This window comes from Rhinolophus sinicus, chromosome X (assembly GCF_036562045.2).
Source record: "Rhinolophus sinicus isolate RSC01 chromosome X, ASM3656204v1, whole genome shotgun sequence".
NCBI classification, from domain to species: domain Eukaryota; kingdom Metazoa; phylum Chordata; class Mammalia; order Chiroptera; family Rhinolophidae; genus Rhinolophus; species Rhinolophus sinicus.
The window spans coordinates 38,289,599-38,315,553 of NC_133768.1; the positions used below are offsets into that span (position 1 = coordinate 38,289,599).

Genomic DNA, 25,955 nt, shown 5'->3' on the forward strand with positions numbered 1-25,955 from the left:
TCTCTCCTGAATTGTGGATCCATCTAAAGTAACAGTCTACAAAGATGGCACATGGCACCCATAACACATAACAGAATGGCAAGGGCTTCTGGTCACAGATCAGCCTCCACAATTCTATACATATGGTGTTCCCTTCAATGAGAAGACCAAAGACCGGTGTCTCAAGCCAACTACAGTGTAATCAGGGACAAAGACTTATTCTTTCCTATCAGTCAATATCACTGCATATCCCAATACCAGAATTTTTGTTTGATGCACTAGACACAAGTAGTCAATTTGGTTTTATGGTCCCCTCTAACTCTACCCTTAAGTTTTTATCTCTCTTAAGGCCCAAGTTCTCAAACAACAGATTTTTTGGAAGCTGGTAAAACATTTTTAATCTTTTAAAAAATTCTACATTTCAGAAAGGTGTCCATTAAAAAGCAGTTAAAGTTAATGTCCTGATGTTTAATAAGATTAAACTCTCAATTTTCTAGAACTTTCAATTTATATAAAACCCTTACTATGCCAATCTTCACAGGCCAAATAAAAATGGTGTATCATGGTAATGCCTTCCATTATTTTCTACCACAGGATGGACACATTAAAGTGAAGTAAACAATTACAAAGATAGTCTGGAAAAAAAAAGAAGCCTTTCTATCCAATTAAATGAAGCAACACTAATAGCTCAGAAAACAGTATCAGTAATCTTCATGTTACACTAACCTCCCTTTGCTTGCTGGTGGGGCTAGTAAGAAGTTAGTAATAAAGTTATAGATGAGTATAGTTAGTAATATACTTTCAGGGAAACTAACTACCTTTCTTAGACGTATGAAGAATCTATCTCAGTAGATACATATTTGGAAATAGTCACAGACACGGTAGCATTAAAATAACAAAGCTACTTTGCACAGTGCTCTTTAGAAACATGCTGGGGTTGTGATGACCTGTTATTTATGTTAAAAAAAAAAAAACAAAAACCAAAAACACGTGGAAAACAGAGAAATCTGAGCCAGATGTGGATAGAGACCAACATAATTAGTAGATGCTATGCTCAATGCTTTACATGTGTTATATCATTTAATCTCCACAATAGGCCTAGGGAATAGGTACCAATATTCCTACTTCGTAAATGAGGAAACTGACGTGGAAGTGATAAAGTGTGCGCAGCACACCAAGTCAATGACTAACAGGGGTAGAACTAAAATCTCTGCCTGCAACTCTCCATCCCACATTCTTTTCACAAACCAGGGTGCTTTAACCAGCCAAGTCTTCAATATCAATTTACTTAGAGTGTTTGTAATAAAATATGGGGATAAGAGAGGTCAGAGGTTTTTGGAATATCAAGATTTTTTAGCAGCACATAATTGTCTAGAGCTGTGCTAAACAGCCACGTGGCTATTTAAATTTAAATTACTTAACATAAAATAAAATTTAGTTTCCATTTGCACTACCCCACCTTTCAAGTACTCAAAAGTCATATGTGTCTACTGGCTACCATAATGGACTGGGAAGATGACAGAACATTTCTATCATCACACAAAGGTTTCTGGGATAGCACTGACCGAGAGGACCCCCAAGAGGCATGGTGTACAAGCAGGAGGGAATCTTAGTATCTTTAAGACCATTACTGCCCAGAATGTTAGAGGGCATCACAGACATTGAGAAGAGCTTCCCATCTCCACTATTAGGACAGGATCAGCTTTTTCTCCGTAAATTCTTTCCCTAAGGTGTCCCTTCAATAGCTGACATTAGAAGAAGGAATGTAACTGTAACTACTTTATGCAAACTGATTTAATTACGGGTTCCAACTTGCAGAGGAGAGTTTTTTGTTTGTTTGTTTGGTTTTGAGCTGCAGGGGAGGAAGGACATATAATAAGAATTAGAGTTAGCTTTTAAGAATTGGTTCAACTAACACTTGAAAAATACAAGGTAAGAAATTTATGTATAGAACAACTTTGGAGTGTGCAGTCATACAGGAACATTGTACAAAGGAGTTTACAAATTAAATTACATTCACTACAGGTACCAGTGGGCATTTCCACTAAGAAAAGGTATTATTTAAACCAAATAATATGTTTCCTAAAAGAACGCAAAAGCAGAACATTGAAAAAGATGACAATCTAAGTGTAAAAATTATGACCAAATTAAACATATTCAAATGAAAGAGTAAAATGAAATACAGGTGGAAGCAACCCAAGTGTCCACTGGCCAATGTATGGATAAACAAAATGCAGTATATAAATACAATGGAATATTATTCAGGCTTAAGAAGAAAGGAAATTCTGACACACTACAACATGGATGAACCTTGAGGACATTATGCTAATTGAAATAAGCCAGTCACAAAAAGACAAATACTGTATTGTTCCACTTATATGCGGTACCTAGAGGAGTCAAACTCATAGAGACAGAAAGAAGAATGGGGGTTGCCAGGAACTGGGGAGAGGAGGAAGTGGGGAGTTGTTTAATGGGTATAAAGTTTCAGTTTTACAAGATGAAAAAGTTTTGGAGGTTGATTGTACAACAATGCAAATATACCTAACACTGCTGAACTGCACACTTATAAATTATTAAGATGGTAAATGTTATGTTATTTGTTTTTATCACAATTAATAATAATAATAATAATAATAGTAATAATAATAATAAAATAGGGAAATGCATGTCTTTCTTACAAAAGCCATCTAGTCTGTTAGACCACTTCCTGGTCTCTTCCTCCACTATTTCATGCTAATACTACAGTCTCTGTACTGCAACAAAAGTTCCTGATTGCTCTGAACTTTTTAAGATTTAAATAATGGAATATCATAACCATAAAGCCAAATATCCAAATACCTGGGTCAGTGGCAGAGATAATTGCTCCAAAAAAGAGACAATCCGTGTAGTAAAATTTATCTGAGAGCTGTCCCACTATCTTCATGAGCTTCACCACACCATACATGAGATTTCTGTAAGAAGGGAAGGTAAACTATGTCAGAAGGAAAAAGGAAAAGAAAACGCTTCTAAGTGAGTAACCTAGCAAACACGCAAGCACAGTGGTACTAGAACACTGTACTTCAAGGGAGAGTCGTAAAAATACCAGGCAACTGCTGTGGCTGGACACTTACCAGGAACATGTGCAATAAGACTTTGGCACCAAGTAATAGTTTGCAGTTCATGTCATCTTGCTGAAACATCTGAACACTCCATTTTAAAAAGATGTGCTTATATACAACCATAAAGTATGGTCCTCAATTAGCAACAAAGGCACCTTAAACTACTGGGTAATAGAAAAGAAAGGAAGAGAAAGAACCCTGCATAATGTGTACTAAATTGCTACAAAACTCACAGGATTCTAAGATGGTGTGTTTAAAGTCATGGAAATGAGTGAACTGGATGAAGGTAGAGAGAAAAAAATGGGTTAGCCACGAAGATTCACATGATCAACCTTCTCTGTCAAGAATTATTTCAAAGAAGGAAAAAGAAGCAAAACTCTCTAAACATCCTACTAAAATATCAGTGTACCCACTGACATACCTGGCCTCTCATCCTTTACATGGATTAGGCAGGCCAGCAGCAGCCCTCCTTATGCTGTACAGAATGTGATATCGCCCAAGAGGGACCACCTAGTTCAATAGTTCAACTTGGCCAGAGCACCTTTCCTACAGGAGAACTTACAAATTGGGAGTGAGGAGTGTTAAAAGGCCTTATACATGTTACCAAGCATGTGTGTGTGTGTGGGGGGAGGTGGTGGTGGTGGTGGTGGTGGTAGCTGTAGGGGTCAGGGGAATGAAAATAACCACAGAATAGACTCATCTCATTGTACCCTACAGCTGACCCTCAAATAATAAAATTCTTGTTGATCGAGACCATGGCCTTGCTCACTTCTGCATTCTGGGTGCCTAGAACAGTAGATTGACTAAGCTAGGAGCTCAAGAACTATTTGCAGAATTGAATCCTTTTGAGAATAAATAGCTATACCTTAATGCTTGCTTACTGTGTGGCAGGCACTATTCCAAACACTTAAACAGTTCTATTTTAATTCACAGTAACTCTATGATACAGATGTGATTTGTCCTTTGTTGTTTATCAAAGGCTTCTTTCATCTGCCTTTTAAATATTTCCTGAAACCACATCTTCTTCTTCATTTCCTTCTACCATAGCTTAGATCTGGGAAATAGACTTCTCTCTGGCAGCCTTTTCCCCATCTTGCCTCCCATCATCACCAGTGCCAGTTACCTAACCTGTCACACTTTAATGGCTTGTCTCTCTTAAAGGAGAATGTCCAAGCCCCTTCTTTTTTGGTGGCATAAAAGGGTCCTAACCTTTAACTCCAGCTTTCCAGCTAATGTTTTTAATTAACTAAAGTCTGTACTTTATTCAGATTTCCTTAGTTTTTACTTAATGTCCTTTTTCTGTTCCAGGATTCCATCCAGGATACCACAGTACATTTAGTTATCACATCTCTTTAATCTATCTCCTTGAGAGGGAATGTATATACATAAATTATTTGGAATTATTTTGAACAGGACATTTGTCACTTCTCCCCCCCCATTTATTTATTCACCCAATTGTTTATGTATATCAGTATAGACTCAGAGATACTTATTTTATACTTTGGGTGATGATCCAATACAATGTTATTTATTTTGTTGTTCTTGGGCAATTAAGGGAGCTTTCAGGTTGGCTGTGTCTTTTTGACATGCCCCCACATCGTTTTGTTTTCTGAGCACTTCTTACTTTTTGGCATTACAAGATACTCCATTCTCATCTTGTATATTTGCTACCCCAGCCCTAGAATCAGCCATTTCTGCAAAGGGCTTTTTATTGGAGAATGATATTAGAAACCAAGATCTGGGGACTAGGTATAATTTTATTTCATTTTAATTAACCTTAATTTTGATTCAAATAGCCACATATGGCTAATAGCTACCACACTGAACAATGTAGCTCTAGATCTTAACTGACTTCATCATAAATCTCAAAATACTGGACTCTGGTGGTTGCCAGAGACTGGGGGTTGGGGAAATGGGAAGATGTTACTCAAAGAGTACAAACTTCCAGTAATAAGATTAACAAGTTTAGGGATGTAAGGTTCACCATGGTGATAATAGCTAATAATGCTGTATCATATACTTGAATGTTGATAAGACAGTAGGTCTCAAATGTTCTCACCACACAAAAAAAAAAGAAATGGTCACTATGTGACAGGATGGAGGTGTTAGCTAAAGCTATGGTGGTAATCAATTTATAAAAGTATCAAAGCAACACACTGTACATCTTAAACTTACACAATGTCACGTGTAAATTATATCTCAGTAAAGGTAGGGAAAAATACTGGAGTCTGTGGGCCCATGTGAATCTCATCTCTTTGGGAAATGTGTTAATTAGGTTACATGACAAAGAGTCCCTTACCCAATAATGAAGCAGGAAACGGCAGTCCCCAAGAAGGCATAGGCCAAAATAGACCCAAGATTTCTGAAAAAGTGTCTCTGAATAAAACAAAAAAGCAGAAATCACATTGTGATTTTTGACAGTGAGCATTAGAAACACATTAACAGTCTCTAAAATGTGAAACTTTATTTACTACTTTTGTTATATCAAGTAATAATTGAAGTTACTCCTGAATAATGCTATTTAGTCTTAAACATCATGGTTTTAAAATAGCCTTTGTCTTACAATCACTGAGCAAGCAAGCAAGGGTTTAGTAAATTTCAGACTACTCCAGTTAATTATATTAAATTACAGAGAGAGAGAGAGAGAGAGAGAGAATGAGAACACATGTGCAAGTAGACCAATCATTTTCATAGATTAACCCAAACCATTTTACTTTAGTGAGTCAGCTAGTCACTTCCAGTTCTAGTGGTACCTTAGAAGATCATTACAGATATAAGTTTGAAACTAATAAAATATGAAAGTGCCATCTAAGGAGCTTTCTGCCTAATTGAGCATCAGAAAACAGAGTGTCCTAAGTATCTGCTCATGGTATCTACGATGTCTCCTGATATCCATCTGGATTAATCTTTGGAGCCTGGGAAAGAGCAACAATAGAAAAAGATACGAATAAATGAGAAATAGCTATCTTCATTTAAGATGGGCAAGTTTATAAGCATTATATATGTATATAAGTTCATATACCTACACCAATATAAGACCTAGCAATTATTCAGAAAGAGGTGGCAAAACTGGAATCCTCTCAATGATTCCATACATTCATTGGCTGCCTTAACACACACACACACACACACACACACACACACACACACACACACCACCTCACTCCTATCAGAAAGGCCATCATCAATAAATCAACAAACAACAAATGTTGGGGAGGATGTGGAGAAAAGGGAACCCTCAAGCACTGTTGGTGGGATTGCAAATTGGTGCAGCCACTATGGAAAATAGTACGGAGGTTCCTCAAAAACTTAAAAACAGAACTACCTTATGACCCAGCAATTCCACTCCTGGGTATTTATCCAAAAAATCCAAAACACTATTTCGAAAAAATATATGCACCCCTATGTTTACTGCAGTGCTATTCACAATAGCCAAGATATGGAAACAACTGAAATGCCCATCAATAGACGATTGGATAAAGAAATTGTGGTACATTTATACAATGGAGTGTATCTTACCATTTGCAACAACATGGATGGACCTAGAGGATATTATGCTAAGTGAAATAAGTCAGACTGAGAAAGACAAATACCATATGATCTCACTTATATGAGTATGTGGAATCTAAAGAACAGAATAAATAAGCAAACAAAACAGAAATAGACTCATCGATACAGAGAAAAAACTGATGGCTGCTAGATGGGAGGGGGGCCGGAAGGCTGGTAGAGAAGGTGAAGGGATTAGAAAGTACAAATGGGTAGTCACAATATAGTCACGGGGATGTGAAATACAATATGGGGAATATAGTCAATAATGTGGTAAAGACTAAATAGGGTATCAGATGGGTACTGGACTTACCAGGGGAATCACTTCACAGATTATATAAATTCCTAATTCAGGTGTACTGTGCTGTACACCTGAAACTAATACAAAGTAATATTGAATGCCAACTATAATTATGTGTGTGTGTATATATACACACACACACACACACACACACACACACACACACACACATACATGTAGCCAGGGAATGTAAAGTACAGCATAGGGAATATAGTCAATGGTATTGTAATAGCTATGTATGATGTCACATGGGTTATAGACTTGGGGTTATCACTAATCATTATGTTGTTCTGTATACCAGAAAATAATAAAAAAATGTTTATAGAAAAAAAGTGAAAACACATGCACGTGCATGCATGCACACGGGCTTACTTCCCATAAGTCATTATGCCTGCAGGATATTCTGATGGGAAAAATTACTGTTCTTAGGATCCTGAGCCACGGTTTCTCAAGGCATAAGGTGTTTTCATTGGACAATCAGAACTATTTACCAACAACAGACAAACAATATCCCACACACACTTTAATTAAACAGGGGCCAGGAACAATTTATCTAAAAATTTTAAAAGGCAGGAACGTTCCAGCGTTGTCAGCTGAGCAACATCAGGGACAGAGAAGGCACAGGAAGAAGAACTCAGCCTGGATTGAGCAGCCACCACAAAGTGTGACCAGACACAGGGCTGCAGGCATCCTCTGGCCTGCATTTCAGACAGAGGATCTGAGGCCTTGGCTTTGGCCTTCCCCAATGTTTGCCTATCTCTGAGTCTGTGAAGAACGTGTCAAGGAATGCCTAGTGCCCCTAAAGCCACAGCTCAGAAGAGAAGCCTTCAATGGTTCGCCATGCCATCAGTCACCAAATGAGGGTGCTGCCTGTACATATTATGGACACATTATGTTTGCTTCTTAAATTAGTCATTGTCCCCAGTCATTTTTTAAACTAATGAATTTATACACCAATGTTTTGAAAAAAATTAGACTTCAAAAAACTCAACAACTGTGAGCCTACTTGCCTTTAAAAGTTCCATGGAGGGCTTAAATCAGGCAGGGCTAGGAGTGTGTGACATGAGACCAATGAAACTCATGTGAAGTATCGAACAAACTTTAATCCCAGATGTGCTTTCCCTTGCCACTCAGCTTTCTTTTGGGTAACCATCCCTATGGTTAGTTTGAATATATTAAGTAAATTCATTTTCATGATATTAGCCAAAGCAAAAAATTAGGAATATAAATCTGCCACTAAAAATGCATTCATAATATATTCTAAAATGACACACGCACACACAATCACCCATTCCCATTCATATCCGCTGATACAAACTGAAATTTTACTGTACCTTGAAACAGTATAACATGCCACTTAGTTGTGTTATTGCACCTAGTACTTAACTGTATACTTCACGGTTTACAAAATACAGCTGACCCTTGAACAACACAGGGGTTAGGGCCACTGACACCCCCCCCATGCAGTCAAAAATTCACATGTAACTTCTAACTCCCTTAACTACTAATAGCTTACTGTTAACCCAAAGCCTTACCAATAACATAGTCGATTAACACATATTTTGTATGTTGTATGTATTACATATTATATTCTTAAAGTAAGCTAGAGGAAAGAAAACAACATAAAGAAAATCATAAGGAAGAGAAAATACATTTACAGTATTTGTTGAAAAAATCCGCATGCGAGTGGACACGTGGACACGTGAAGTTCAAACCTGTGTTGTTCAAGGGTCAACTGTACTTTCACATATATTAGCCCATCCAGTTCTCACAACAACCCCATCATGAAGGTGTTATTTGGACCATTTTATGTGAGAGACGTCTAAGGCTCAAAAGTTCACATGATGTGAGCTGCCTGAAGTCACACAGCCACCAAACCGCAGCACCAGAACTAGAAAGCAGGTTTCAGACCCCAGGGCATCGCGCTCTCACTGCATGAGCCACCCTTCTGAATTCTCACCACATCCTTTTAGGGAAGAAAGGACAGAACATGTCTAGTGGAATCCTGTATGTTTCATCCTCTTCTTATTTGGCCATGATGGTTCATACAGTCATGTGTGGTTTACATGGCCATGACTGGTTCAGAATCTCCCTTATTTTTCCCTCCCTGTTATAGAATGGAACAAAGAGACTACAGGAGATCACATGCCCTGGTAAAGCCTTTAAGAATATAAGCCTAAGACAGATCAGAATGAGAAAGTTTGCTTTCAACGAAAACCCACCTGACATCCCAATTCCTACCATTCTAAACCTTACATTTCTACTCCTTGGGAAACCCCATCTTCTCCTGTCACTGACAAATTTTAATATATGTGTGTGTGTGTGTGTGTGTGTGTGTGTGTGTGTGTGTTGAGGGAAGCTCACCAAAAATGAAGGCTTCTACAGGTGAATTCTTTCCCTGCAAATGCCCTGAAAGCAAACTATTACCGTGTTTCCCCGAAAATAAGACCTAACTGGAAAATAAGCCCTAGCCTGATTTTTTCATGATGACATCCCCTGAACATAAGCCCATCCCCTGAGCAAATCTTAATATGAGACCCGGCCTTATTTTCGGGGAAACATGGTAGTAGCACAAAATCAAAGCTAATTCAAGTTAGATAAAAAGGCCCATGTCTGCACGACAACTATAGGTGCATTGGTCGAAGGGTCTGAATATGTCTGTTTACATACCTGCAGGTAAATGGTGAAATATTTATTACACATTCAATTGACATTCAATTGAGGTTTAATAAGAAATGGCGATCATATAAGAACCAACTATTTAAGTGCCTTTATAAGGACTATTTAAAAAGGAAAGAGACTAAACTAATAGTTGATAACCTGCAAGACTAGCATTTAAAAACAACTCAAATTGGTAACTGGCAAAGCCTGTTATTTGTTTTTCTTCTGAGAAAATAAAGCTGACAAAGAGAAGGCTCTGAAAAATAAGGTATTTTTTAGTCATTAGAGTGGCTTTCACAACCAATGATTTGATTCATTTGAAAGCAACTATGACCTTGATTAAACATTAAGATTAGTTATTTAAAATACCAAATTATTCATTACCCACCTAACCTGAAGAGGAGTTCCCAAATCCTTTATTTAGCTTAAAGAATAATATTATTTATACCCATAATATCATCTCCTATCTGTTACATGTCAATAGCTGACATACAGATTCAGATGATTTTGGCAACTCTATAGATTGGTCAGAAAAAGGATATGTTTTTTGTATAGAAAACTTAAATCCAGGGCTAATGTAGCATAGAGGAACACCCTGGGCTCTGGTGTCAGACAGGCAGGCCAAAACCTTGGCTCAGTCTCACACCATCTATATAACCTCATGCATGTCCCTTAATCATTCTGAGCTCAGGCTCGTCATCAGTAAAATGTAGGACACTCTCTACATGTCTGGGAGTGCACAAATGTATGTTGGGCTAGTGTGCAGAAACAGACTCCTGCTCCTCAAACATCCATCATGGAGAGCGGACTCATATTCCATCCCTCCTCACCCATAGGTTATACAGTAAGGAGGGGTCATTTGATCTCTGAAGGGGGAGACTGGCTTGACTCAGACTTGAAGTCCTGACCCTCTTCTGCGAGGTGGAGGGTCTTACTCTTCTACTTGCCATGCTGTGAGCAAAAGAGGCAGCCTTTGACGGGACCAGCAATTTCTAGGATACCTCCATTTCAGCCTCCCGACCTAGGACTGTGACTGACCTGGCAGCTAAAGGGCATCTGTTTTCAATTCATCATGTGTAGTAAGGAGCCCCATTATCAAGGGCTAAGCTACATCATCCAACATGCGTTACCAGAGACTTTAGGTAATAAATGGATCATTCAATTGCCAGTTAGCTCCTTGTGTCTGTTTATCAATGAGTTGAAAATCTGGGGGGAAATGGGTGTAAGTTAATTTTCTTCTGCCCTCACATTCTTGCAGAGTTTCTGTGAATAGAAGCAATGTATGTAAAAACAGAAATAAAGAATATATGTAAAGTTCCTAATATATATCAGATGCTCCATAAAGTATAACTATATTTATGTTTGTTGGAAATAGTTTTAAAAGCTTCTGGAAACTGCAGAGTTGCTTTGACAGAAGAACCAGACTGACGGGCAGGCATCCTCTCATAAAATGAGTTGGGAGTGTTCCCTCCTCTATGTTCTGGAAGAGTTTGTATAGGATTGGTATTATTTTTTCCTTAAATGCCAGAGAGAATTCAGCAGTGAAGCCATGTAGGCTTGCAGAAATGTTTTAAATTATTAACTCAGTGTACTAATTGACATAGAGCAGTTCAAGTTTTCTAACTCTTCTCAGGTCAGTTGCGGTAATTCGTATCTTTCAAGGAATTTGTCCATTTCACCTGGGTTGTCAAATTTCTTGGCACAAAGTTGTTTATGGTATTCCCTTACTGTCCATTTAACATCTGAAGGGCCTGTAGTGATGTCCCATTTCATTCCTGATATAGGTAATTTTTCTTTTTTTCTTGATTGATCTATCAATTTTGAAGGCATTCTCTAGTTCCTAAGGGTGTTATCGAGCTTCATTGGTAGCCAAGATCTCTCTTCTCTCGGTTCACTGAAAATGTTTTCCTTTAGTGCTCTTCCAGAAAGATAGCTGAAACAAGCTCCTTGGTTTGAGAAAGGAAGGCCTTTGGGGAGGCTAAGTTTACATAGAATACTCCCACAATGGGGACGGGGGAAGGGAGCCACTCACACTATTTGTAAAGGTATTTGTTATTTTACATAACTAGGGGCTGCTGAGCACAATGGCCCTCAATAATAAGGATTGATTTTTAATTTTTTTTTTATTTTGGAGTAATTATAAATTCACAGAAGTTGCAAAGATAGTACAGAGAGGTCTTGTGTACCTTTACCCAGTTTTGTCCACTGGTTATAACTGTAGCACAATATCAAAACCAAGAAAATGATATTGGTACCATATGTGTGCATAGTTCTAAGCTATTTTATCACATGTATAGATTCGTGTAACCACCACTGCAATCAAGATACAGAACTGTTCCATCACCACAAAGACCCCCCTCAATCTACCCCTTTATAGTCATACCCACCCCCTCTCACTCTCTCACCATCCCTAACCCCTGAAAACCACTAATCTGTTCTCCATCCCTATAATTTTGTCATTTCTAGAATGCTATATAAATGATGTCATACAGTATGTGACCTTCTGAGATTGTTTTTTTTTCACTCAGCACATGCCTTTGAGATCCATCCGGGTTACTATGTGTATCAATAGTTTGTTCCATTTTATTGATGAGTAGTATTCCATGATACACACACACACACACACACACACACACACACACACACACACACACACATATTCATTTCACCATTCGCCTATTATAGGACATTTTGGGGGCTTCTAGTTTTGGGCAACTACAAACGAAGTTGCTATGAACAATCACGTACAGATTTTTGTGTGAACTTAAGTTTTCTTTTCTCTGGGATAAATCCTCAGGAATAAAATTGCTGGGTCATATGGTAATTTCAACTTCAGTTTTATAAAAAACTGTGTAACTGTTTTCCAGAGTGGCGGTGCCATTTTACATTCCCACCGGCAATGTATGAGAGTTCCACATTTTAAAACAGAAATGAATTACTGATGATGAGTCAGCTATAGTCTCTGAGAGGGTACAGAACACAGTAATAAGTAATCTGGGAGAAGGAGAAAACTGAAAAATTATGCAGGTAAATTAACACAGAGTTTCCCATGCTTTAAGAAATACTGGCAAAAAAATCTCTTACCTTCTTTAAACTATACCCAGCATGGAAAATTATTGGAGGCAGCAGAATGTTGAAAAAGACCTCTGGATCAAACGTTACCTAAAAGTTTAAAAAGAAAAAAAAGCTAATTTTCAGTTTAATTCCAATTGGTGCTATAATATTTGCTTAGTATTTTAAGCCATTGGCTAACATTTGAATATTTAAAGCAAATAACATAAATGTGAAAAATCATGAACTCATCACAGGAGAGAAACCACAGATCCTCTGTGGACTGGTATGTTCTTCTCCACATAGCACTTCTGACTTCTGCTTTTGGTGTGCTATTTACCACGTATTAAGACACAAGTGTTCAACGCAATGTTGAGAACTCACAGAAAGCTTCTGGTCAATTATTTTAAACAAGAAAGAAAAACAACTTGATTTTTATCAAACGTTTATAAAGGCTCAACTGCAATAAAAGATGCAGTCATGATTCTTTATTAATTTTCTGGATCCTCCCACAGAATCATTTATAGACATAGTTCTACTGAACTTACGTCTCTTTTGAGTGGCCAGCCTCCTGTGATATGTGATGCGGCCTAAATCAAATTCTCCAATGAAGCTAGTGGCTTCCTAAACATCAACATAAATTCAGCATCTCTAAGGGAATAAAATTACCTGTAGGTCTCATACAGGGAAATCACTCTGAAGCCATTCAACAGCAAAATCTTATCACATCCAGAAAAATATTAAGCATTCTACAAACCTCCTAATGTTTTTAAAGAATTTTTTTCGTGTTGGTAGATTATTGGCTCTCATTTCAATTCATTATTTTAAGTTTTCATTCTAATTATTAAAAGTAAAGTTTGCATTTCTCCTTAGAAACTGGAAATATTAATCGGCCTAATTAAAAGTAGAATGGTTCTCTGAAAATTATGTTTTATTCTACCTTCTTGCTAAAGATAAGATTAGTCTGAAAAGCAGGTTATGTCATGATGAGAAGGAATCTTGGACAATACCCGCCTATCCAGTATGACGACACTGGGACCAAAGAGAATAAGACATGCTGGAAGTTACCAAACCAAGAAATGTACTCATACGAACCAGCACAAGAGTTTCCTGACACCCACTCTAATACTCTTTGCATCAACCAAACTGCCTCAACATGCCACTTCACCCCTCAACTAATGACAATAATCTTGTTCTTGTTTGTTCTCCCACCTTTGCTCTTGTACCGCAAAAGTTTAAACAGAGAGGATTTAAACAAACATTTTTCTAAAGATAACAGAGTGAAAGTCAGCTTCATCTTCTACTGTGATCTAAAAGATTAAAATGAGTTAGAACATTTTCCCTATCTTATCCAGTATGAAGGACTCAAGCAGCCATTTCAAAACAGCTATTAGCATGGTATTTACACTGGGTATCTTTCTTTTTCTTTTTTTTTTTTTTTTAAGATTTTATTGGGGAAGGGGAACAGGACTTTTTATTGGGGAACAATGTGTACTTCCAGGCCTTTTTTTTTTTTTTTCCAAGTCAAGTTGTTGTCCTTTCAATCTCACTTGTGGAGGGTGCCATTCAGCTTCAAGTTGTTGTCCTTTCAGTCTTAGTTGTGGAGGGTGCAGCTCAGGTCCAGGTCCAGTTGCCCTTGCTAGTTGCAGGGGGCACAGCCCACCATCCCTTGCGGGAGTCGAAACCGGCAATCTTGTGGTTGAGAGGAAGCGCTCCAACCAACTGAGCCATCTGGGAGGCAGCTCAGCTCAAGGTGCCGTGTTCAATTTTAGTTGTAGGGGGCGCAGCCCACCATCCCTTGCGGGAGTCGAGGAATTGAACTGGCAACCTTGTGGTTGAGAGCCCGCGCTCCAACCAACTGAGCCATCCGGGAGGCAGCTCAGCTCAAGGTGCCATGTTCAGCCTTAGTTGCAGGGGGTGGAGACCACCATCCCTTGCGGGAGTCGAGGAATTGAACTGGCAACCTTGTGGTTGAGAGCCCACTGGCCCATGAGGGAATCGAACCGGCAGCCTTCGGAGTTAGGAGCATGGAGCTCCAACCGCCTGAGCCACCGGGCCAGCCCCTGGGTATCTTTCTCAGCTGGACTTCATTTCACAAATGTTTACGGAAATCTCATTCATTCTTACGAAGGGCTGAAAACACAGGGCTCACTAGAAATGCCATTAGCGACACAGAGCAGGTGGGCAGGTTGAGTGCTCCAGGTGGAGAATACTTTTCATTAAGGATCAGCGTAGATCCTGAGAACAATAATAATTTAATTTTTGGAGCATAGGCTACATTCCTTCACGTACATTAGCCTCATTCCATATTAAAAGCGGCTCCCACAATTTGGATCCCCCTTATACAGAAGCCTTCTTGCAAATAAGCCTGGGTCTATAAGGTAATAGAATATATGGTGATAAATATAGGCATACCTCGGAGATGTTGTGGGTTTGGTTCCAGACCACCATAATAAAGCCAGTATCGCAATAAAGCTATTTGTACTCTTTTTGCTGGTGGCGGGTCTTGCCTTCACTTTGTTTAAAACACAATACCTGTGTAGCACGATAAAGCGGAGCACAATAAAACGAGGTATGCCTTGCAGATCTCCTCTTTATCCTGGAGATCACCCAAAGTGAGGAGCTACATAATCCTTTTTCCTCTGCAGTAGTTTAGCTACTTCCAACATCAAAAGAAAACCAATATTTGGACTCAAATTCTAAGACAACAAAGACAGTCTTCCTCCAAAGAATCATTAAGTCTCTGGCATCAATCACCAATGAGAGAGGGCACTCAATAAATATTTGTAGAATATAGCAACAGAACCCTGAAGAACTAAGAATTAAACAAAGTAAAAGTGAAATCAAGCTTAAAAAAGAAACAAGCTCATCCCTAAACCATAACAAGAGACACAGTAAAGAAAAGATGGGGGTTAGGGAAACGAGCTGAGTTGGGGAGATACAAACATATTGCAATGTCTGTAGCCCACATCAGCTACTGATCTTTTTAGCAAAGCTGCAAGGATCAAGTTGAAATCTGGTTCCTTCTCCTCATCATAGCCGCAAAGCTTCCCAGCAAAACTGAGCGCCAGGAATATTACCAATGCTGTAGGAGTTTGAAGGATTTCTCTCCACAAGGTCGAGACCAAATTGGAAAGTCAAAAACCACATCAGGACAACAGGGCTGAGTGCCCGCCAGCTCACCTTCCTCAGCATGTCATTCTGCTCTACATTGTTGATCTTGCCAGGGCTGATTTCTCCTTTCAGGGTGTATTCGAAGAACTTGCCACTGACATTAACTAACAAGGTGCTGAAGGCCCTGTCTTCCTGAGTGCAGCTGAGTGATTTGTCATGGCCACTGGTGGCAGGGGTGCCATACCTCAGAATCACCCCGACGATGAGCCCTGAAACAGAGTGGAGAGAAAAAACACCATCAGGCCTGTGGAAGGACAGGGAGCATGGAAATAATGGCGCAGATGATTTGCAACAAGAAACTCAGATGTAAGCTTAGAGCCCAGGTACAGGGTGTGTATTTTAGGAGCAACTTCACAGTCCTTCAAAAGGCTTAAATATCCATCTACTCTGGTTTAAGTCCCTCAGCCACCAGGAGGATAAGGTAGGGCAGCAGTTACTATAGCACTGAGTACTTTTAACAACTTATCACATCTCATTTCTCAGGCTTTTGGTGGAGGAAGACGGGATGATAAGAATTGTTTCTTCTTATGGAATGGCAGTTTTTTTCTGCCAAGGACAGCACAAAGCAGAACCTCCGAGCTCTTTGATTTGCACCAGCAGCAGCCCTCAGGCCAGTCCTACTGCCATCTGCCAACAAGGACCAGATTGCAGGAATTTCTAGTCACTACAAATGCAATTTGCTTTGCCACACACCAGAGGAAGGGAGAGAAAAGAAATGCTTATGCTTAGGTCATTTCAAGGACTGGGTGTCAGAGAGAAAGTAATTACATCCCTTGGGGCACTAAACATCACAGTGCACATTTTTACCGTCATGATTCCAGGACTGTGGAGCTGGCTTATTGGGCCTGTGGCTATGATATAGCCAATACTAGTAGCTGCAAGTCTCATTCCTTTAAGTCTCATTCCTTCTTAGTAAGGTTATCCCGTTAGGAACCACCCCCAGCAAAGTCATGTATGAGGCCTGACAATTAAGTTTGCGAACTTGTTGCAACAATGTTGCTAACCTCTTTTGATATCAGAGGGATTATTCATTATGAATTTGTACCAACTGACAAATAGTTAACCAAGTTTACTATTTGGAAGTGCTGAAAAGGCTGCGTGAAAAAGTTGACAACCTGAACTTTTCTCCAACAATTCCTGGCTCTTGCATCACGACAATGCACCAGCTCACATGGCACTGTCTGTGAGGGAGTTTTTAGCCAGTAAACAACTGTACTGGAACACCCTCCCTACTCACCTGATCTGGCCCCCAATGACTTCTTTCTTTACCCAAAGATAAAGGAAATATTGAAAGGAAGACATTTTGATGACATTCAGGACATCAAGGGTAATATGATGACAGCTCTAATGGCCATTCCAGAAAAAGAGTTCCAAAATTGCTTTGAAGGGTGGACTAGGCACTGGCGTCAGTGCATAGCTTCCCAAGGGGAGTACTTCAAGGGTGACAGTAGTGATATTCAGCAATGAGGCATGCAGCACTTTTTCCAGGATGAGTTTGTGAACTTCATTGTCCGACCTCGTAAGCATTTAATTCCACGAGTGAGGAAGGAACGCTGTTCCCCTGACCCTGGACAAGAGTCACACGTGCCCAAGTAAAAGTGAGCAAACGTGAAATTTTCCTCTCTTAGGATGAAAATTTCAGACTTCTCTATTCAGTTCTTTGCTAGCAACAGTGAAAGTTAGAATGGTAAAATGTCCCTTCACCCAATTTTGCCATTAAAGAAGAAAGTTACATGAGAAAAAGAATGAACAATATTTACTATATTCTATAATGTCTCATCACCAAGATACATGAGAACTCACAAGACATTGATGAAGAACAAACAATACATAAAATCTTGGAAAAACTTAGAGTTCTTTCAGTTAAACTCTGTCTCTGTATTGCTTTATTATTATTATTATTATTGACTTATATTAATAGATACTTGCAGTTTGCTGACTTTTGTGAAAAAAATCAAGTTGTAAAATTTTATTACAAATTAAAAAATGAGGTTCTTAATAATATCAACTTGACCTGATATGGAAAAATTTTGAAACCTTTAAAGGTGTATGAAAAACACCAGCTGTTACCAAAAAGATGTATCTTTAGAGAAAAATAATAAAAAAACCCATCATGCAGATAGTTCTAGTTATCTGGTCAGTGGGCACAAAGCAAGCACTTAAGGCCTTCAGTTTCCATCTTTTGTTCAGGTCTTATTGCTGGAATTTCATCTTCATTTCTTTTTGTTGCGTGACTAACCCGGATGATGGTAGAGATTCTAAGTCCTCACTTGCTCAGCCTCTTCCTGCTCAGCCTCAGACCTGACTTCCCAGCTATGGTATCTTTGTCATCTTGTGGTTTAGGGTTTTCTGGGTGTCTGTGTTGGTAACGGAAGTTGTGGGGGCACCAATGTTGAGGTGGCTGCTGACCTTGCATCTCTTCTCCTTGATTTTCCTGCTCCTCTTCATTGCCATCCTAGATGCGGAGGGGCTCTGAGTCATGGCCTATAACCCCAATAGGTCATATGTCTCTCTGGTCTACCTGTTCTCTTTCACTCTGGTCATCGGCTTCTCCGTGCACAGGACTGGAATACTCTGGACAACACTCACAGGGTCTCCACACAGGATACGGTGTGTGTGCTGTTGGCCCTGGCATTCAGGGGCACTCTACAATCCCTCGTTCTTTTCCCCATTCTTTTTTTTTTTAATTAAAGTTTATTGGGGTGACAATGGTTAGTACGTTACATAGATTTCAGGTGCACAATTCTGTATTACATCCTCTATAAATCCCATTGTGTGTTCACCACCCAGAGTCAGTTCTCCTTCCATCACCATATATTTGATCCCCTTTACCCTCATCTCCCACCCCCCTCCCCCCTTACCCTCTGGTAACCACTAAACCATTCTCTTTATTTGGATAATTTTGCTGTAAACACATGGAAGACCCCTATAACGTTAATAATGTCTATAATGGCTATGTTCTGCTGCTTATATACTGCCTGGCACTGGAAATCCACAAGGGCCTGCAACATTTGCTGCCTCTACACCCTTTTCTCCTTCAATAACATCGAATTCTAGTTTCTCTACCTCCTGTGCCAGGAAGGTGTTTCCTGAGGGTTACTCTTCTTATGGCAGGCTTGTCTACAGATGCATATTATTTGGTGACATTCCTGTGGATGAAACTATGTGTTTCTTACATTGAACCATTTTACTATTCCCCAAACCTTTACTGTGATGACCAGTGGGCTGCCACTGCCTCTGCCTCTGCTCATGGAGCCACATTGAGTGGTGGCAGTGCTGAGGAAGGGTGCCAGGCAGCTGCCGGGTCTCAGCCCCACTGCTCTTGGTTGCAGTGACAGGGTTGGTGACTGGGGCTGGCTGTGGCAGCCATGGCTCCTCCCCAGCTATGATAGCAATGGTTGCTGGCAATGGGAGAGCTACTAAGGGCTCTCAGGGGTGCACTCTCCATTCCAGATCAAACTTAATATTGTTTTTTAATCTTATTTCACTCTCTAGTTAGTCATGTGGATGAAAAAGGGGTTCTATGGAAAGTACCCTTACTGGGTGATCTGATCATAAATTCCTAACTGGGTAGATTATGGTGGGTAGTCACGCCCCAGGTATATAACTTCTTTAGTAAAAGGCTTACCTTTGCTTTAAGCAAGCTGTCCTTTGTTTCTGTGCATCTAAGTTAACACACCCTTGATATGCCTCTTTTCAGACCCCTCCTTCTAAGGCATGACCACCCTCAAGAGAGCACACACAATCTTAAGTATCCTGTAATCTGACCCCTGCCTTACTTTCTCCCACCTGCATGTAGTCTTCCTTAGTACCCCCCTTAATTCCAAGTGCATAAAAGAAATTGCAAACTGTCATTCCTTGGAAACGTTTTCCTCAGTCTGGTGAGATCTTGCTTCCAGGTGTATCCTCTATTTGGCTCAAATAAATTCATATAAAAATTATCTACAGGTTTGAATGTTTTTATGTTGATTGCAGTTATTCTCTGATGAAGTTTTTAACATGCCAAAAATAAATCCATGGCCCTTCAACACTCATCAGGACTTTTTGTAGAATCTGGAGAAGGATACCTGTCACTTGACTGAACTTAAATGTCTTATTCGAGAAACCAAAATAAGTCATTTACAGAAGACTTGCCTCCCAAATCAATAGCTGCTTCACATAACTCACTGTGCCTCAACTGTACTAGCCTCATTATTAGCAGAGTAACTTAAAAACTTAATCATAGCAGTATAGGTTCCCCACAAAGACTACAACTCTAACAAAAAAGGAAGTGTGATATTGTGATTTATAATAAATAGATATATATTTGGTCTTCATCCCAGTTTTCTGGTACACAGCTCCTAAACCCCTTGGAATCGTGGGAAATGATAAGTGTCTTTTTGCATGCTGAGATGACTGGTGGCTGGAGAGTCCTAGGTTAGCCTCAGGATGGGGGCTTGTTTCACAGGAGATTAGAGAGTTAGAACTTTCAACCCCACCCCACCCCTGACCTCCAGGCAGGGGAGAGGGTTAGAGGTTGAGTTAATGGAGCCTCTGTAAACATCCCGAAAGTATGAGAGTCCAGAGAGCTTCTGATCTGGTGAGCACATGGAGATGCTGGGAGAGTGGCACACTCAGAGACCATGGAAACTCAGTGTCCCTTCTTCCATACCTCGCCATATGCATCTTTCCCATATAGATGTTCCTGGGTTATATCCTTTTATTATAAACCAGTGATATAATAAGTAAACTGTTTTCCTGAGTTCTTTGAGCTATTCTAGCAAATGATCAAACCCGAGGAGGAGGTTGTGAGAAATACCTGATTTATAGCCACTTGGTCAGAAGCACAGGTGAGCAGAGGATAATGTGAGGCCAGCAGATTCCTGGACTACATCTAAGGACCTTTCAAGTCATACATTCAGTTTTTTGTTTTGTTTTGTTTTAGATCAGGTATACGAGTTATTTGTTTCTGCCTCATACTGTGACATTTCCAAAATCAAGGACAGTGTATCTGTGGCTGAGTCATGACTCAGCACATTTTAATTGTTGTTTTATGTATTTCCCATTTAATTAAACACAATCAAATTCAAGTAAATTGCCAAAGGACTAGACAACAAAATTACTACAGCAGATTATCACACACTTTCCTGACCTGTGTGCTCCTCTTTAAAGGCTGAGGACAAGATTTTCAGCTAAACACCAGCTACTCTTCAGAATAAATTAATCAATCTTTCCTCTAAGTCTCTTCCTGGAACTCGCTTCCCACTCTCTCCTCCCTAACCATCTTCACGGGGTTCACTCCTAACTCATTCTTCAAATCACACTGTAGATATCACTTCTTCCGGTCAGGGAAGTCCTTCCTGATCCCTCAGGGCTGGATTGGATTCTCCATAATCATGTGGGCCCTCACAGACCTCAACATAAAAGAGGCGCCCTGGGATTGTTCCAGGGCACAGCCTATGCGAGCTTACGTGGCAGCCCTGCCCATCATGCACCTCCTCAACATAGTCTCTGACAGTGATTGTATTATCAGAACAATGACTGCACTACACTGTGACTGCCTGTTCCTCACCCCCAGGGCTAATTTTCTTCGGGGCACTACTCAAGGGGTACTTGCCAGCCATCCCTACATCTGACCCACCAGAGCCACTCAATAAATGACAGTAGACTATGAAGACATTAGCCAGTAGCCATCTGTTAACAAGGAATTATCTCATTTAAGTTCTAGGAAAAGAGCTTTAGTTCTAACCCATAAGGGAGCAACTACATATTTTCAAGCTCTTACCTGCTATAAAATCCAAGGATTCCCACATGTATCAGCCTTTAAAATTTGACCCAAATGAATAAATAAAATTCAAGTACTCTCACAGGTTAAAAACCTTCCAATGGTTTTATGAGGCATATTACAGACTCTACCTCCCTAGAAGCTCTGAAGTTAAGCAACTGCAAATAAACAAATACACCAGTTACCTCAGAGAACCGTGAAACTGGAACACACAACAGCAACTATATTTGCTACTCTACTTACTTGAATTACTAAGGGATAGTTGAGTCTTAAACTGAAATAAATGCAAATACATATGTCTACATGGGAAAGGGGGAGGATTTTGAGAACAAATGGTAAAATAAATGAATAAAACAGCTTGTATTACCCCAGTTTTAATTTATTATGGTATATATTTTTAAAACAATTAAACAAAATAAAACCTATTTGAATTCACCTAAATTCAAAATTATCAACCAAAATAAACTATCTGCTATGTACTGAACTGTGTTCTCTCAAACTTCATACGTTGAAGCCCTCACCTCCCATGTAACTATATTTGGAGATAAGAGTTTCAGTTGGTAATTAAGGTTAAATGAGGTCATAAGGGTGGGGTCTTAATCCGATAGAACTGGTGGCCTTAAAGGAGGAACACAGATGTCTCTGTCTCTGTGCACACACACACAGAGGAAAGGCCATGTGAGCACAGAGAGAAGGCAGCCATCTGCAAACCAGGAAGGCTTCTTCCCAGAACCCAACCCTGCTGGCACCCTGATCTCAGATTTCCAGCCTGCAGAACTGTGAGAAAATAAATTTATGTTGTTTAAGCCACTCAGTCTGTGGTATTTTGTTGTAGCAGCCTGAGCAGACTAATAGACTACCTTCTTGAGAAACTGCAGGTAGCTTCTCTAGACTATCAATAATATCTCTACAGCTAACTCACATCCCACCTCCCAACTAGGAAATACTTCTTTTACAGATAAGAAGTTAGGGTCCCACCACTCTAACACATGGTCCCTAACCTCTACTCTAGAGATGTTTCCTATTTGTTTGTTTTCCTTTCTCATACCGTCATCACAATGAGTTATCTTAATCTGCCAAAAGAGACTTTCACCATATTGACCTCATGGCATGAACCCCTACTTTTGTAGTATTATCCTATGGCACTAACCAAGAAACTAGCATACCTCTGTTCTCCTTGATCAAACTTGATGAGGCCAGACCAAAGATTAATTTTCATTAATGCCTTTAAATCATCACATACTTGGGAAGATGTTGAAAACATGGTGTGGTTAGAAATTTAGTCATAGGCACACAATACATAACTTTTTTTTTACTTAGATGACCAATACAACAATTGTAAAAAGGGGGACAGATTTAAATTCAAATTGATTATTACATATACTAGTAAGATAACTATAAGAAGACTATAGAGCATCCCTTTTAAAAACTTTATTATGAAATATATAAGATACCTTATAGTTATAGTACATAGAAGGGATAAAGAATATCATAATTGGGAAGGAATATACAGGAGATATACACAAATGTACTGGTAATGTTCTGTTTCTTAAGCTGGGCAGTGAACACAGAGATATTTATTCTATTTTTTATCTGTATATAAGTTATATATACTATTTTGTATACAGGCAAAGCTCGTTTTATTGTGCTTCATTTTATTGTACTTCACAGATGTTGCATTTTTTACAAATTGAAGGCAAGATTCTCCACCAGCAAAAGATTGTGACTCGCTTTATTGTGATATCCCTCTATTACAGTGGTCTGGAACTGAACTTGCAATATCTCTAAGGTATGCCTGTGGTATTTATTTCATAAGAATTTATCTTGGTAAGAATGGTCTACCAGATATCTATATGGCCATCACACTCAATCAGCAACATACTCCCAAGAGAGCCAAGCACCCTTTACCCTTCTCAATCAAGTTCCCCACTTCCTACCCCCTAGAAACCACTAGCCTGAATTTGGTGTTTATTATGCCCTTAGAGTTTAATTGCAGATATATGTTGTTTAATTTTGCATGGCTTTGAATTATGCATGGTATGAATTATTCTGTAACTTGCTTTTTTTCACCCCACAATATGCCTGGGAGTGTTATCCATACTGACATGTGGCTCTGGTTCTTGTGGTCTCACTGCTGTGTAACATTTCAACACGTGGATATATTTTCCTTCTGCTCCTCTGCACCATTTCCTGAATAACTGCTTCAGATTCAATATTTGGTTTGCCAATTCTTCAGTTCTTAACCCTATAAATTGGGTTTGTAATTTCAATGACTATTTTCAATTTCTTGAAATTCTATTTGGTTCTTTTCCAAATATGCCTGACATTTTGTTTCTTAACAGAATCTGAACTAAGAGTTGAATATATTTACAACCCTCAGCTCTGTACTCTATGGCTGATGCTCACTTATTCCCATGTACTTCGTGGGATAGATAACACCACCATATTATAAAAGGCTTAAATGTCTCTTCCAAAGGGTACTGGCTAAATAAATTGTGGTACCTTCATATAACAGAGTCTGTAGCCATTATATTTAAAAGAATGTGTTGCGTTGAATGAGTTTTTTTTACAAATTTTGGATATTAACCCCTTATCAGACATATGATTGACAAATATCTTTTCCCATTCCGTAGGATCCCTTTTTATTTTATTGATGGTTTCCTTTGCTGTGAAAAAACTTTTTACTTTGACATAATCCCATATGTTTATTTTTTCTCTTACTTTCCTTGCCCGAGGGAATATATCAGTAAAAATATTACTCCAGGTAATGTCTGTAAACTTTCTCCCTATATTTTCTTCTAGGAGTTTTATGGTTTCAGATCTTACATTTAAGTCTTTAATCCATTTTGAATTTATTCTTGCATATGGTGTAAGGAGGTGGTCCAGCTTCATTTTTTTGCATGTGTCTGTCCAGGTTTCCCAGCTAAAGATTTTGTGGGTTATCCGATGGACACTTGTCTTATTAGGGAGACCACTTCAGGGATGGTGTAGATGCCTGATCACTGCACTGTACACCTGAAGGTGAAGCTGAACAATAATGAATGTCAACTATAATTTTATATATATATATATATATATATATATATATATATATATATATATATATTCACAAGAAGTGGAGTACAGCATGAGGAATAGAGACAGTGAAAATGTAACAGCTGTATGCAATGTCAGAGGGGTAGTAGATTGGGGGACAGGGGTTGCCACTTTTTGAGGAGTATAAATGATAACTGTCTATTACATTGTTTTGTACACCTGAAACTAATGAAAAATAAAAATAAAAAATAAAAAAGAATGCAGCAACACTACATACAATACATTAAGTGAAAATCAAGCAAGGTGCAAAACAAGTTGTATAGCATGCTACCTTTTGCGTAGGCGATACAAAGAACATCTATCTCAGGTGCATAAATGCAGCAAAACTCCTTGGAAAGATATACACAAGAAAGTGTAACAGTGGTTGACTCTAGGGAGGGGACATTTTTGTGGCTGGGATTCAGAGGAAATATGGGACTTAATTTTCATTGTTGAGCCATTTGAATTTTATACCATGCACAATATATATTTCCTATTAAAAACAAAAATGACAGCTAAGTAATGACATAAGCCAGGCCATTTCCTACCTCTCTGCTCTTGGCACATGCTGTCCACACTGTTAGATCTGTCTGCCACTTTCCACCGCCACCCCTCTACCTGGTCAGTTCCCAGGAACCTGCAATACTCAGATGAAACAGCACCACCTTTATCACAAAGTTAACCACACCTTCCTCTGTGCTGTCAGTGCCCACATAACGGTTATTGTGTGTCCTCGCTCCCCCCCACCATGAGACTGCAAATTCTACTGAACCCAGCACAATGTCTGGAACATGGTCATCACTCAATTAATGTTTGCTGAAAGAATGAAATAACGAAAATGAAAAATTATAATTTGAATACACATCAGATTAACAGATTATACACATATGGAAGCATTAATTCCCTAAATTATGAACATAACGCCTCCCACACACATATATGCACACACAATTTATGTCTGGGTTTTCACAGGCAACAAAACAATATCTAGAAAGATTAGAGTTTTGTGTTTTTGTTGCAATTTTTTGAGTCATGAAACTGGTGTCTGGGAAGTATCCAAAGCCAACAATCAGAGTCAACATTAATGACACAACTAGAAACACTTTACACCATATACCCAGCAAAATCGTTTATGTGTTTATGAGGGCAGAATAAAATGTAATTACTCACTGGTTTTAACTCAGCCCAGCTTAAAACTATATCATATTTAACAGCCAACTTGAAAAAATTAGTTTAAAACAAAACACACAGTAGAGAAGCTATAATATAATGTTGTTCATCCTGCTAAGAGTTGGTACTAAACCCA

General features: G+C 39.0%; 1 protein-coding gene across 2 annotated transcripts in view; it reads right to left on the reverse strand.

Annotated features, from left to right (window-relative positions):
* SLC9A7 (solute carrier family 9 member A7) overlaps positions 1 to 25,955 on the reverse strand; it is a 151,031-nt gene that overhangs the window by 67,316 nt on the left and 57,760 nt on the right. For both annotated transcript variants that reach the window (XM_019717411.2, XM_019717412.2), the window contains exons 2-5: positions 15,820 to 16,019; positions 12,670 to 12,747; positions 5,377 to 5,453; positions 2,818 to 2,930 (exon numbers count right to left, since the gene is read on the reverse strand). In XM_019717411.2, the coding sequence (XP_019572970.1) occupies positions 2,818 to 2,930; positions 5,377 to 5,453; positions 12,670 to 12,747; positions 15,820 to 16,019 (468 nt within the window). The remainder of the gene's footprint in view (positions 1 to 2,817; positions 2,931 to 5,376; positions 5,454 to 12,669; positions 12,748 to 15,819; positions 16,020 to 25,955) is intronic.